This window comes from Chrysemys picta, chromosome 5, assembly GCF_011386835.1.
Source record: "Chrysemys picta bellii isolate R12L10 chromosome 5, ASM1138683v2, whole genome shotgun sequence".
NCBI lineage: Eukaryota > Metazoa > Chordata > Testudines > Emydidae > Chrysemys > Chrysemys picta.
Window position 1 is genome coordinate 46,147,636 of NC_088795.1, and position 15,943 is coordinate 46,163,578.

The 15,943-nt window shown below is 42.8% G+C and overlaps 1 protein-coding gene across 7 annotated transcripts in view; it reads left to right on the top strand.

Moving 5' to 3' along the window:
* Window positions 1–15,943, top strand: part of LARP1B (La ribonucleoprotein 1B) — a 108,598-nt gene that overhangs the window by 17,262 nt on the left and 75,393 nt on the right. For all 7 annotated transcript variants that reach the window (XM_065597679.1, XM_065597678.1, XM_005282756.5 and 4 more), the window contains exon 2: window positions 9,509–9,570. Coding sequence is in view for 2 of the 7 variants with exons in the window: in XM_065597678.1 (XP_065453750.1) it covers window positions 9,509–9,570 (62 nt within the window). In the remaining 5 variants the exon portion in view is untranslated. The remainder of the gene's footprint in view (window positions 1–9,508; window positions 9,571–15,943) is intronic.

Genomic DNA, 15,943 nt, shown 5'->3' on the forward strand with positions numbered 1-15,943 from the left:
AAAGCATCTACTGGATGCACAAAAAGCCACTGTATGTCAGACATGGGAAAATGGTATTTTCAAGTTTAGTTCAAAAAATAAAATGAAACAGGCTTCCTGATTAAGAGGGGAGAAATTTAGCAGCAATTTAAAAATACAGAGAACACTGAGGAGAGGGTAGTTGGCAATGAATAGGGGTTAGAAAGTAAGAACCAGGCAATTAATAAAGGAAGCTTAATATATCAACAAAATATCTGTGGTTAGTAGAGAGAGAGGCCAATATGTAGGTATTTTTAAAATGTCACAGCATTGCTTATACGGTCCGGGCTCTGGCTTGCCACTGCCTCAGTTTCCCCCTCTTTAGCACCTCAGTAATTCCACATAGACATTTGTGTGTCAAATACCCTCCTTCTTGAAGTTGAGATTATTAAGAGTTTGAAAGGAAACAAAACTCCCTCCTGAGGCTTTTCCTTCAGCCAGTTTGATTTCTACAGTAATCCCAGGCTTCTGTCGCATGTAGCCCTGGAAAACCCGATATAGTCACATGACCTGCCAGTCATGTGACATTATTCTTTTCACCTATGGGGGTGAGTTGTGTGTCACAGGTAGGGAGGCCATTCATCCAGTTTAAAGCCAGACCTAATTTTGTGGAGCACTGTCCCTGTTCGGTAGGGACTTAACACCGGACATCGAGGAGGAGAAAAAACTGTGGGTGCAGGAGAATGCCAGTGGGAGCAGTAGTGGCACCTCTGTGTGGAGTGATGCAGGCAGTGGTGGACCCATGCTCCATGCTGTTCTGCCATTCATTCCCTGCAGCTGGGCCAGCTGCAGCCATTGCATGCCAGCCAGCCAGCTGTTAGCCTTTGTCAGGGCTAACAGCTGGTTAGACTCTGCTGCAGGGGGCTCTGCTGTAGCCTGTCAGGGAAGCCAGTGAAAAAGGATATTACAGTAATTAAAATATGAGATGAGCGACAAGACTTTTTTGCAGGGTGTACAGAATGATAAAGGTCAGATTTTTAGAAACAATAGAAAGAAAAACACAGCTTGATGTGGGGGCATGGGAGAAAGAAGAATCAAAGACTACTCACAAGTTAACAGACTGAGTTATTGACAGGGAAGATGTTTAAACAGTGAAGGAAAATGCAGGAAGGGCTTGAGAGGAAAGCAGTTAAATTTTTCATGTTAAATTTAAGATAAAGGAAGACAACCAGGAGTGGATGTCAGCGAGAGAGAGGGTGAGGCTGAAATACAAGATTTCCATTGAATGGTTGGAGACAAATCAGAAATAGAAAGGTAACTGTGAACCAAAGCCAAGGACAAGGTCCTAGTGGCTGAGAGGGAGGCTGACAAGGTGTTAGAACTGTAGATCTTCTCAACCGGGGGCCTGATATTAAAAGTAATCTCAGGTCTAGCAGGAACCCAGGTCTTTCAGTCCCTGATGCTGCACCAATAAACTTTGTGAACAAAACAGTAACAGACTGTGTGCTTAGACTCTTTGATCCAGACTCCAGAGCCTGCCACACTTGACAGGGAAGAAGGAGGATCCGGGGAACTACAGGCCAGTCAGCCTCACCTCAGTCCCTGGAAAAATCATGGAGCAGGTCCTCAAGGAATCAATTATGAAACATTTAGAGGAGAGGAAAGTGATCAGGAACAGTCAGCATGGATTCATGAAGGGGAAGTCGTGCCTGACTAACCTAATTGCCTTCTATGATGAGATAACTGGCTCTGTGGATGAGGGGAAAGCAGTGGATGTGTTATTCCTTGACTTTAGCAAAGCTTTTGATACGGTCTCCCACAGTATTCTTGCCGGCAAGTTAAAGAAGTATGGGCTGGATGAATGGACTGTAAGGTGGATAGAAAGCTGGCTAGATCGTCGGGCTCAACGGGTAGTGATCAATGGCTCCATGTCTAGTTGGCAGCCGGTTTCAAGCGGAGTGCCCCAAGGGTCCGTCCTGGGGCCAGTTTTGTTTAATATCTTTATTAATGATCTGGAGGATGGTGTGGACTGCACTCTCAGCAAGTTTGCAGATGACACTAAACTAGGAGGCGTGGTAGATACACTAGAGGGTAGGGATCGGGTACAGAGGGACCTAGACAAATTAGAAGATTGGGCCGAAAAAAACCTGATGAGGTTCAACAAGGACAAGTGCAGAGTCCTGCACTTAGGACGGAAGAATCCCATGCACTGCTACAGACTAGGGACCGAATGGCTAGGTAGCAGTTCTGCAGAAAAGGACCTAGGGGTCACAGTGGACGAGAAGCTGGATATGAGTCAACAGTGTGCTCTTGTTGCCAAGAAGGCTAACAGCATTTTGGGCTGTATAAGTAGGGGCATTGCCAGCAGATCGAGGGACGTGATCGTTCCCCTTTATTCGACATTGGTGAGGCCTCATCTGGAATACTGTGTCCAGTTTTGGGCCCCACACTACAAGAAGGATGTGGAAAAATTGGAAAGAGTCCAGCGGAGGGCAACAAAAATGATTAGGGGTCTGGAGCACATGACTTATGAGGAGCGGCTGAGGGAACTGGGATTGTTTAGTCTCCAGAAGAGAAGAATGAGGGGGGATTTGATAGCAGCCTTCAACTACCTGAAGGGGGGTTCCAAAGAGGATGGAGCTCCGCTGTTCTCAGTGGTGGCAGACGACAGAACAAGGAGCAATGGTCTCAAGTTGCAGTGGGGGAGGTCCAGGTTGGATATCAGGAAAAACTATTTCACTAGGAGGGTGGTGAAACACTGGAATGCGTTACCTAGGGAGGTGGTGGAGTCTCCTTCCTTGGAGGTTTTTAAGGCCCGGCTTGACAAAGCCCTGGCTGGGATGATTTAGCTGGGAATTGGTCCTGCTTTGAGCAGGGGGTTGGACTAGATGACCTCTTGAGGTCCCTTCCAACTCGGATATTCTATGATTCTATGACTCTCCTAAGCAGAACATGTGGCTCCATCATTATTGTATCACTGCCTTTTGTTTACCAAGACATTAGTAATGCTGATTTCTGGTCTGGATAAGCAGCCAACAATGAAACAGTCTTTCACTAACAGTGCACTGGGTGCTGGTCTGAAAATGGTGGGAGAGATCCCTTTCTAGCAGAACTTTTTGCTCATGATGTCAGCACTTGTATGGCACCACTGCCTCTGCAGCTAGGCAGAGCACTGGTGGAAGCTGTATTTCTGAATAACCTGTTTACTTTAATTGCATATTACTGGGGCCACTCAAAAATAGCTGCAATATTTGGCTCATGTTATGATCACCTCAGTGGGTCCCACCTGTAGCTTCATTGCAGAAAAAGATAGCAAATAACAACATAACCAAAGATTCAGACATGCTAGGTTTGCTATCATCAGAGGGTTAGATTCAGGTGTAAACTTCACTGGAGACAGTATTTTGCATACAAGAGTCAAAAAGAAAATTCTTCATTGTGTTCTGCTGATGTTTTTGGTATTGCTCTGTTTGGGTTCTTATACTGTACCTGCCCAATCATCATAGTACAGAAACACCTGTCAGTGTATCTGAACCATGGAGAAATCTGAGTCTTTAATTTTTCACCAGGTATCAGGATTTTATAATCTCTGTGGTCAGGATGACTGCACTGCTCATACAGAGAGGTTGTTTTCTCAAACACTGATTCATGGATCAGGTCACTGCTGTGGTAAATAAAGTCAACATTGTTTATCATCACCATGCTTCAGATAAGGGAGCAACAAAGTGTTTTTCATGAGTCTTAAGGTATTTCAGTTTTGAAGAAGGGATTCTGCACTCTCTCCTGGATTTTTACAGTGATTGGAAATGGCAGAGGCCATTGCTGCAGAAATATTTGGAAAACTCAAGGCTTTTGATCTCAGTTTGGAGAAGCTGTCATCGTATGCAGTTGATAATGCTAGTGTAAATTATGGGAAGCATAATTGCTTTTATTAAAAACTGAAAAATGCCAAAGAGGACATTATAGCAGCCACCTGCTTAGTGCACAGTCTTCATAACGCAACACAATACACTGTGGGAAAGCTTGACATCAGTGTAGAACATTTAATTCTGAAGTTTATTCCCACTTTAGTATTTCTGCTATCGGAACAGAACAATTAAAGGAGATTTGTGACTGTTGAGGTGGAAGAGTGCAATCTATTCAGACACATCAGGTGGCTATCTCTTTTGCCAGCAATCAGTAGATTACTGAAGTGCTGGAAATCACTAACTAGCTATTTCCAGAGTTTAGGAGAGGAGGGTCCCAAAGTAAATTGGAACTGCTTTGGGAATGAGGAGACTACCAATGAGGTTGCTGAACTATGTTTTCTCCTCCTGAGCCATACTCTGAAGCTATTTATGACTATTGAGGTTTTTGAAGCCAAGTGTTCTTTCAGTGTGTGAGCTCATCAGTGGACTGAACATGAAACTGGAGAGAAGGATTAGGGACAAGTTATTTGGCTATGCAGTGAATTCTGAGCTCAAGAAACTTAAGATATTGTTGGAAGGTTTAAAAAGGACTTTATGACCTTCTGTGAAAGACTGAAGAATTTTTGGAAGCTGTGCTGGTGGCATGAAAGAAGTGGACATGGATGAGCTCTGTGAAGAATTTGGTGTTTAGGTTTTTTACATTTCTTCTCCTGAGTTAAAGGATTGCCTGACTAGTGAGGGAGAGGTACTTGAAAATTTTCACCAAAACACAGGGCAACTTCAAGAACTTGAAGAAAATCAGCTCTTTTATATCTCTCCCCCCACCCCCCAATACTGTGCAGGAATGCTCTCATGAAGAGGGTTTTCTCTCTGATGACCCCAGCTTGAAAAAATGAAAAGAGTAGGCTGGATGTAAAAAGCATGAAGTGGAGCTTCAGAAATGTGTCCATTTAACAGGGGAATGCAAGAATATGTACTTTGAGTTCCTCAAGAACAAAGAACTTCTGAAGGAGGCCTATGATGGGCAAAAGTGCCAACACAAATAAAGGGTTATAGTAGTCTGTGAATTAGGCACACCACTGAATCCACTTTTCGCTAGCAAGTCTAACTGTATTTACATTGTCACATTGTTCCCTATATACACGAACACTATTTTATTGAAGTTCTCAGTTGTGCTGTAATTTTTATTCTGTTTTGTGTAATCGTACACAACTGAATGCAGGTTCTTGATTTGCATTAAACTAAACTAGCCAAAAATCAGAATTAGTCTTTTAGTATGATAGGAGTGAGCTGGGCATTTTAAATGTGGCAGTGTTTTTTTGATACAGGTTTTATTAGCTCTCATCTCTGTATGTTGGGACATGCCAGCGAGGGTGGGAACATTGTGTATTCTGTGGATCCATCAGTGGCCACTCTAGTCATGGGGGGACTGCAACCTATTTCCCCTTTAAAGGGCCAGTCAGCCTGTGACAATGTGGAACAAAATAAATCCTAACGCTGATATAGTCCATTAGTAGATGCAGATTGTTAAACTGTCAATAATGCAGGGAAGAAAATGTTAAATATTTGTTCAGTAATTAAACTGGACAACACATCCATCTCATAATCATGAAATACTTTCTATTCCAACCTTAACTGAAGATGTTAATCAGAATCTATAAAGGCTGTACATTTCAAAATCAACAAGTCAAAAAAACTTGTGCCATGAATTTTGGGTTGGCTAAGGGGCACTCTGGAGTGCTAATAACTTTTAAATAATTTTTGGAAAACTGGGGAAACTTCTGAAGAAGCTAATTATGTGCCAGTATTTAAAAACATCCTGAGTAATTAAGGGTGTTTAGCCTCATAGTATTCCTAGGCAAAACAATGGAACAACTGATGATGAGACTTCATTCTGAAAAATCAGAGTACAAATATAATGGGTCTTGCCAAATGAACTGGTTATAAGTCTGCTTGATAAAGATAACTGATGTACTATATTTGGATTGCCCTAAGGCACTGATTTACTAACAAATGATATTTGTAATTAAGAAAATTAACCCTACACAAAATCAGGATGACATGTTAAATTAAAAACTAACTGAAAGATCTCACAACCTAATTGTTAATGGGGAATCAACAATGAGAGGGGATATTTTAGTGGAGTCCCACAGGAATCAGTTTTCAGCTTAGTGTTATTCATTATTGTTGTCAATGATCTGTCGACCTAAAGAGCTTTTAAAATCTACTCTTGTACTCCTCCCCCGTGAGGGGAGTAGCACTAAAATCGACTTTGCTGGGTCGAATTTGGGGTAGTGCGGACGCAAATCGATAGTATTGGCCTCTGGGAGCTATCCCAAAGTGCTCCATTGTGACCGCTCTGGACAGCACTTTGAACTCTGATGCACTAGCCAGGTACACAGTAAAAGCCCCAGGAACTTTTGAATTTCATTTCCTGTTTGGTCAGTGTGGCGAACTCAGCAGCACAGGTGACCATGCAGTCCCCCCAGAATCATAGAGCATAGAATGTTTCTACGCTCCACCTATCATCTCGATCCCCGAGGTTATCGCAGATTAGAAGGCAAAAAAAATGCACTCGGAAGGACATGTTTTCCGAGCTCATGCGGTCCTCCCGCACTGATAGGGCACAGCTTAATGCATGGATGCATTCAATGGCAGAGGCCAGGAAAGAATTAAGTGAGCGCGAAGAGGGGAGGCAGGACATGATGCTGAGGCTAATGGGGGAGCAAATGGACATGATGAAGCATCTGTTGGAGTTGCAGGAAAGCCAGCAAGAGCACAGATAGCCGCTGCATCCACTGTATAACCGCCTACCCTCCTCCCTATGTTCCATAGCCTCCTCACCTAGACGCCCAAGAACGTGGGGGGCGGGAGGCTCTGGGCACCCAGCCACTCCACTCCAGAGGATGGCCCAAGCAACAGAAGGCTGTCATTCAAACAGTTTGATTTTTAGTGTGGCTACAATAAGCAATGTGGCCTTGTCCTTCCCTCCTCCCCCACCACACCCAGGCTACCTTGTCCGTTATCTTTTTTTTTTTTAATTAATAAAGAATGCATGGTTTCAAAAGAATAGTTACTTTATTTCGAAGGGGGGAGGGTGGTTGGCTTACAAGGAATTTAAAATCAACAAAGGCGGTGGGTTTGCATCAACGAGAGAAACACACAACTGTCAAACCGAAGCCTGGTCAGTCATGAAACTGGTTTTCAAAGCCTCTCTGATGCGCAGCGCGCCTTGCTGTGCTCTTCTAATCGTCCTGATGTCTGGCTGCTCAAAATCGGATGCCAGGTGATTTGCCTCAACCTCCCACCCTGCCATAAACGTCTTCCCCCTTACTCTCTCAGATATTATGGCGCACACAGCAATAACAGTGGGAATGTTGGTTGCGCTGAGGTCTGACCAACAGCTCCAGCGAGCTTTTAAATGTCCAAAGACACATTGTACCACCATCTGCACGTGCTCAGCCTATAGTTGAACTGCTCTTTACTACTGACCAGGCTTCCTGAACAGATCCCCCGAGCTCATCGCTGGGGAGCAGGAGAGCAGAGTTGCAGTGGAATCGGTGGATGACTATGGTTAGCAGTCCTACTGCACTGTCTGCTGTGAAGGCAAGGAGCTGCTGCTGTGTAGCAATGCCAGCTGCTGCAGGTGCTTGTGTGTCAAATGCTTGGAGGTCTGGGTAGGGCAAGATACCTCAGCCAAGGCAAAAGAGCAAGAGCCCTGGAGCTGTTACATGTGTCAACCACAGAAGTGCTATGTAGTGTTACAGTGCCGACCGGACTGGAATGTAGGGCTGTAAGACTTCTTCACCAGCAACAAAGGACAGGAATATGATGCATCTAAAATCTAAAAAGGCCCACTCATTTCCCAGAGTCACTACCCTTGATAACAGAATGTCAATGATTGCATTGGCTGCTTGGTCATAGCAGCCCCCACAGTAGACATGCCCACAACAGCAGCAGTGACGGTGAACTGAGCGGGCTCCATGCTTGCAGTGGTATGGTGTCTACATGGGTAACCCAGGAAAAAAGGTGCAAAACCATTGTCTGCCGTTGCTTTCATGGTGGGAGGGGCGACTGATGACATGTACCCCAAACCACCTGTGACAATGTTTTTGCCCCATCAGGCATTGGGAGCTGAACCCAGAATTCCAATAGGCGGCAGAGACTGCAGGAACTGTGGGATAGCTACCACAGTGCACCGCTCCAAAAGTTGATGCTAGCCACGGTAGTGAGGATGCATTCCGACTTAATGCGCTTAGTGTGAACATACGCAATCATCTGTATAAAATCGATTTCTAAAAATTGACTTTTATAAAATCAACCTATTTCGTAGTGTAGACATACCCAGAGTGGGTCAGCCACACATTATTGGCCCTCATGATGTTCTTCTGGATATTAAGGAAAATAATTCCCTTCCTTACAGGCATTACTGGATGAAACTTTGACCTGTGTTATGCAGGCGATTGTATATTTTGACATACGCTGTTGACAATTATCTGATCAAAGTAAACAGCCTTAAATCAAACTAATAAGATCTCAAGCAGCATTTTTCTTTTCCTTCCTATCTGAAATTTGACACATGTATGTGTGTATGGAGAAATTGACATTTGCTGACAAAAATCTAATCCTTCCAAGCCTGGATATAAAGTAGCATTGTTGAATGGGTTTCACTCTTGCTTTTCTCAGCTTTTTTTATTTACTTTGCTGACTGTGGCTTGGTTATGAGCAACAGTTGTTTTCTGGACAGAATGTTTTTTTGCAGTCATCAATGCTTGAAATAGGTATTTCTGTGTAAATGGGCAAACTTCTGTTTAATATGCAGTTTGTGTCTGTGTGTATCTTTTTCTTTCTTGTTTTCTATGTTCCAGGCAATGTTCTCTGGTAAAACTAGCATATGAGTTATTGGGGCAAAAAAGATTACTAAGGATTTATGAATTTGTAATAAGTTCTTTATCATGTGCATTTACACAATTGTAGATATGAAAGAATTCAATCTTTAAAATATTATAGCTTTTGATAAGATATGTTGTTTTGCAGATTTTGCTCATTTTTAAATCAGCCTTTTTTAGATTTAGGTCCAGACTTTTAAAGGTAACACTTAAGTGATGTAAGAGCCTAAATCTAATTTTTTTTTTCAGAAGGAGGAAATCCCATAGTCTCCAAAATCCCTTTTGAAAATGAGATTTAGGCTCATAAATCAATTAGGCGTCGCAATGCTGAGTGCTGAAATGCCTAAATACCTTTAAAAATCTGGGCCTAAGATCCCAATATTTTATGATGCAGACAATTGTCAAAGATTTTATTTTCATAGTATAATTTACCTAATATTGAAATCCCTCAAATCTATAGAAACCTGTAAATATTTATGAAAATAAATTATATAGCTCCCAGTCTAGCACAGCACTTAAACGTGCTTAACTTTAAGCACATGAATAGTCTCAATTATTTAAAAATACACTGACTAGAGTGGAACTACTTACCTGCTTGGCTGTATTGGGCCACAGAAAAGAGCTTTAGCATTGTATTAAGGATTAGGGAGCAAAATTTTTGAATATACTCTTCCACACTTGGTTTTTCTAATATAAAAGCATAATCAAAATATAATTTCTTACCTGGAAATGTTTTTTCCTTCTTCCCTTTAGAACTGCCAAATTCCACTAAAGTTATAAAAGCAGGGAAACCGAAGACCAGGAAACCCAGCAAGGTTTGTATTTGTCGGAAAAGCAGTTTAACCTGTGAATATCAGGTCTGATTAGATTGAGACCATATAATACAATCTGTTGATTTGAACTAACATTTTAACTGCACTGTTGATATGATAAGAAATGTAAATTGTCAATAGAGAAATATTTTTTTCTAAATACTTGATCTGTATAAGTAGCTGGTATTGTTCAGGTAAATTTTAGTCTGCTGGGAAATGTTGAAGGTTGCACCCTAAAGATGTGTTATGATCTTCCTGGCTGATGGGTTAATTCAAGTGATAGTTGGGGGGGGGGGGGGTTCAAAAAAAGGGAACAAGATCAAAAATTTAGAAAGAGCTGAAGACTGTAGCATCGGAAGCAGCAAAGAAAGATTTTTGGATTCCATCTGCCCACACTTGTGTGCCTGGTGCAGAGAAGCAGGGCTGGCTCTTGCCCTGTGTCAGGGTTGGGTGCAGCCTCACTGCCAAGTCCCTGTCTCAGAGAAGAGGTGGTGCTTTAGGGTGATCTTCCACCTCCATGCAACCAGTGGCCTTCACTCCCAACTGCCATGCTCGAACCTCTACATTTATTTATTGACAAATAAAACTTGAATTTTAAAATATTGTATGCAGAATTTTTATTTTTGGGGGGCAGAATTTTAAAGATTTTTGGCATGGAGTTCCCTCAGGAATAATCTATGGAGCCTGATGATTAGTGTTGTCTTAGGTTTCTTGTGTTGTTTTCCAATTTTATAGTAAGAATAAAATGAATTTGTATATTACGTTGTGTATATAATATTTCAGATTTCTGATGTCTGATTTCTAAGAGTAGATGGCTTATCTGACTCCAAGTGTACAAAGTAATTTGAACTTTTAAACATGAAGTAGCAGTTATGTATGTAATCTAATGTTGGAGAAGAATTTCCAATGGTTTTAAAATATTTTTGACTAAAAATGTCTGAATTTTATTTAGGGTCAATTGTATTTCATTTTTATAATTAGATGATTCTGAAGCTTCAAAATAATGTCTGGTGATGTTGACCTTAAGAGCAATAACAGATTGCTTCCAGTGAAAATTTGTCAACATTCTAAACATTTCTTGTTTTTCAAAAAAGGCTATTGTTAGGGCTGTTTTAGCATCGAATGCTTTTTTTAATTGAAAGCCTAAGATTCTTAAATTTTGAGTTCTTCTTTGAATGATTGCATGTGTCCATTGTAGATGTTGCATGGCTCATGCAACCGTGCAGAGTTTTCCCTAGCAGTATCTGAAGGGATGGCCACGCATGCACCCTGGTTTCTCTCATGCCTCTCCCTTCCTTCAGTTCCTTTTAACTGTCGGGTGGCTGGAGCATATTACTGTGCTTTGGTACAGTCCCTCATTCCTCTATGAACACACAAAGATTGTATATAGTTATAATAAATTCTTAATTAGTAGTACTCATTTTTTTGTCCATTTGGACATTTGTGTCTTTATTTTAATTTATTTGCTCTAGGTCAGTAGGCTTCTCCAAGCTTTGGTTGGTACTGGGGGAGGCTATGCCAAGGCCCCTGGCTTTATGCCTTGCTCCCAGTGTCAAAAGCCAGTGGCTCATTAGTAACCCCCACTCTCACTGTTCCACATTAGAGACAGGTGTCTGTTCTGCTGCAGCTACAAATCAAGAACAAGGAAGTGCCTTAGATATATTTCACAGTGGCCATTCTTCACACGGCTCAGTTGGCGCAGGGAAGCGAATCGACCGTTCCTTCACAAGTGCTCCTCCAACCTTGCTAATTGACCTTGACCAAAGGAGATCTCCTTCACCAGAGTCATCCTCCAGCAAGCCTACGCACTTGAAGCATTCTTATCTGACTTCTTCAAAGTCCTTGGTGCAGGACTCCTCTATAGCAGAAGCTCAGTAGTTTGAGCATTGGCCTGCTAAACCCAGGGTTGTGAGTTCAATCCTCGAGGGGGCCATTTAAGGATCGGCAAAAATCTGCCAGGGACAATTCTTGGTCCTGCTGTGAAGGCAGGGGATTGGACTCGATGACCTTTCAAGGTCCCTTCCAGCTCTATGAGATAGCTATATCTCCATATTAAAGTAAGCCACTCCGGTACCAAAGGTTACCTATTTTGTCTCGCAGGTCCCTGGTACCATCTCACAGTGACTGTCATAGGACTGAGCTGTTGACTCTGGTACCCATACGGGGGCCATTAAGGCAGGCTACTTTATTGGTGACTACAATGGATCTGGCACTTCTGCTTACTGTGAATCAACTGCTATCTTAATGTCAACAAAACTGAAGCTACATAGTTACAAAGGACCTGTTGTGCCTCTGTGTTTGTATCACCACTTATTCATGGTGAAGGCCACTTACTGGTACTATTGCATGCAGCGCAGACTTTTACCAGCATTGGTGTCTGTTATGGCACCCTTTCTCTGAGGACCGGTACCATCTTCCTTAGCTTCTTCTGTGATGACATCTAGGCCTACGGTACCTGCTCCACCTCTGTGCTCAATACTGAAAGCCAGGAAGCCTCTGCTGCTGCTGCAGTACTGCATTCTCACCATAGATCTTAGGCCTGGTCACTTGTCTCTTTCCAGAATTGCACCAATCTGACCTTCAAAGTATTCCTACTTCTCATTGGAATCCAGAATGGGTTCCTATGCCTCCCATTACAGACAGTCCAATTCATCCTCCAGAACTCATTCCTACTCTCATAGAAGACACTCAGCAAGAGCAGATTGAAGGATTGGGTGGCCTGGTCTTGACACAATTGGACTCTCATACCATATCAGTCTCCTCATTGGCCTTTCTCTGGCATCAAGATTGTCATCCCCACTTCCTCACAGAAGCCGGTCTCGGAGAAAGGAGAGGCTTCCCTGCCCAGTATCACTAGACCAGCGATTGTTGATACAGAATAGCCTACAGACACTATACTACAGGCAATTCCTCAACCTCCCGTGGATTTACCTTTTAATTTGGCTGTGCAGGACTTGCCTCAAGAGGGATCTAATGAGGCTCAGGTACCAGAATTTTCTTCTCTGCTATCGATGACTTCAGAGTTTACCAAGAACTGAAAAGGACGGCTATAGCTCTTGGTGTTCAAATAGAACTGGTGGAAGAAAATTCTCCTAAACTTATAGATGTATTACACCCAGCTATGGCAGTGAAGGTAGCCCTTCCTAAAAATGAGGGGATAATGCAGCCTACTAAGTCACTCACAAATCCCTTCACCTGTGGCAAATTACAGAGAATAAATACCAGATACTGTCTCATGAGTTTGACCAGTTCTGTTTTGCACCCTACACTGGGCTCACCGGTGGTAGCTGGAGCGAATGAATGGTACTGCAAAGGTTGAGCTAAGGCTACCCAAAAGGAAAAGGATGCAAAAAAGCTAGACCTTTTTAGGAGAGAGGTGTATTCAGTGGTGGGGTTATAGTTTCGCATTGCTCCTCCCCATTTGAGTAGTCCTATTGTCAACGACCTCGCTCTCTTGGACCAATGTCTAAATTCCTAAACAAGTTACCTACGGACGAGTTTCAGTCCCTCTTGGTGAGAAGTCATCTGGTCCGTATGTCAGCTCTGCAGGCTTCCTTGGACACTGCTGTCCCAGCTTCAAGGATCCTAGTGATGGCAATAACGATGCACCATTTCTCATAGCTGTGGTCATCAGGGATTCCTTGAGAAATACAGTAGACAATTAAAGACTTTTCCTTTTGCTCCCAGGAGGACAAAATATTATCCTCCATTTCAGCTGAGGCAACAGTTCTACCTCTCCAGGCAGTTTGACTAAACCAGGCACAAACACAGGCTGCGAAGAATGAGGCTTCCGCTATCTGCCTTGGTCTCTTCATCAAGGCAGCCAAAGGCCTCAAAGCATCCTGTTTGACTTCTCCATTGAGGACAGCATACCTATTAGTGCAGATCTTACTGGCCCTTTCTCTGCCTGTGGGAACAGGTTATCCAATTTCCTAAGTGTGTGGCAGACTATCACCACAGAGAAATGGGTGCTAAACATGGTGGATTCGGGATATACCCAGTAGTTTCTTTATATCCTCCTCCCACCTCCCAGTCCCTTTTCAGGGACTCCTCTCTCAAGTCCATGCTAAGGCAAGAAGGGGAGACTCTGTGTTCAGGAGCTAAAGAAGAGGTGCCTCCTCAACATGGAGGGGGAGGGGGGTTACGATCATTATTTCCTAAAGCCAAAGGGGATCTCAGATCCATTCTAAACCTTCTGATCAAACAAGCTGTATTAGGAGACACTCATGGTGTATCAGGAACTCCTTAACTCTCAATGCATCATAGCTGCTGGGAGTTCAGAATTGCCTGGCAGACCGCCTGAGCAGACTGTTCAGCCTAGATCATGAATGAGCTCTCAACACGACAGTTCTAAGGTCAGTGATTTGAGTATGTGTGGGGATTCCTATGATGAATTTGTTCGCAACTGAGCAGAACAGAAAATGTCCTCAGTTCTGTCCCTGAGCTGGCCACAGTCCATTTCAGATGCTTTCATGGGACAAAAACCTGCTGTGTGCATACCACCCCAGCACCCCTCATTCCAAAGACATAGTGAAACTAAAGCAAGAACAAGGCAGAATGATCTTCACGCTTCAGCCTGGCTGAGGCAACTCTAGTACTTGGATCTGCACAGATTGTCCATCAGAGAACTCTTACTTCTGCCACTAGGCAAAGACTTGATTTCCCAGCATTACATGCGCACATTGCACCTGAATCTGCATGTGGTGAACCTCTCATCTTGGTTCCTTGGTGCTTAAAACCAGAGAAGCCGCACTGTTCAGTGACAGTCCAGAATATCCTGCTCAGCAGCAGAAAGCCATCCATGAAAGCTCCTTACCTTTGTAAATGGAAGCGCTTCTCTACCTGAGCAGCTAGCCATAATGTCTCCTACACAATCTACAATTCCAAAGATTTTGGACTGTCTTTTACATCTTAAAGAATCAGGTATAACATTCAGTGCTATTAAGGTGCATTTGATTGCAAATTCAGTATTTCACCTGTATATTGCTGAAAGGATTGTTTTCGCTAATCCTAGGACAGCCATGTTCCTAAATGGACTAGATAAACTGTTTTCCACCTATTCAGGACTCAGATTCACCTTCGGATATGAATCTAGTTCTGTCAGGTCTTACGGATCCTCCATTCAAGCCCTTAGCCTCTTGCTCAATGTTACACCTCTTGGTGAAGATGGCCTTTTTGCTAGCCATCACCTTTGTGGGGAGAGTGGGGGAGCTACATGCCCTGGTAACAGATTCTTCATGAATATAGTCTACAGGGACAAGGTGCAGTATAGGGTTTGGCCTGTTATACAGGAAGTCAGACTAGCTGATCACAAGCTTCTCTTCTAAGAGCATAAGGACGGCCATACTGGGTCAGACCAAAGGTCCATCTAGCCCAGTATCCAGTCTTCCAACTGTGGCCAATGCCAGGGGTCCCGAAGGGAATGAACAGAACAGGTAATCATCAAGTGATCCATTTCCTGTCGCTCATTCCCAGCTTCTGGCAAACAGAAGCTAGGGACACCATCCCTGCCCATCCCGGCTAATAGCCATTGATGGACGTATCCTCCATGAATTTATCTCGTTCTTTTTTGAACCCCATTATAGTCTTGGCCTTCACAACATCCTTTGGCAAAGAGTTCCACAAGTTGACTTGCGTTGTGTGAAAAAATACTTTTTTTTTGTTTGTTTTTAAACCTGCTGCCTATTAATTTCATTTGGTGACCCCAAGTTCTTCTGTTAGAAGAAGTAGTAAATAGCAAGTCCTTATTTATTTTCTCTACACCAGTCATGATTTTATAGACCTCTATCATATCCCTCCTTAGTAGTTTCTTTTCCAAGCTGAAAAGTCCCAGTTTTATTAATCTCTCCACATACGGAAGCCGTTCCATACCCCTAATAATTTTTGTTGCCCTTTTCTGCACCTTTTCCAGTTCCAATGTATCTTCTTTGGGATGGGGCGACCACATCTGCATGCAATATTCAAGATGTGGGCATACCATGGATTTATATAGAGGCAATATATTTTCTGTCTTCTTATCTGTCCCTTTCTTAAGGATGCCCAACATTCTGTTAAAAGAACAGGAGTACTTGTGGCACCTTAGAGACTAACAAATTTATTATAGCATAAGCTTTCATGGACTACAGCCCATTTCTTCGGATGCATATAGAGTGAAACATATATTGAGGAGATATATATACACACATACAGAGAGCATGAACAGGTGGGAGTTGTCTTACCAACTTTGAGAGGCCAATTAAGTAAGAGAAAAAAACCTTTGAAGTGATAATCAAGATAGCCCAGTACAGACAGTTTGATAAGAAGTGTGAGAATACTTACAAGGGGAGATAGATTCAATGTTTGTAATGGCTCAGCCATTCCCAGTCCTTATTCAATC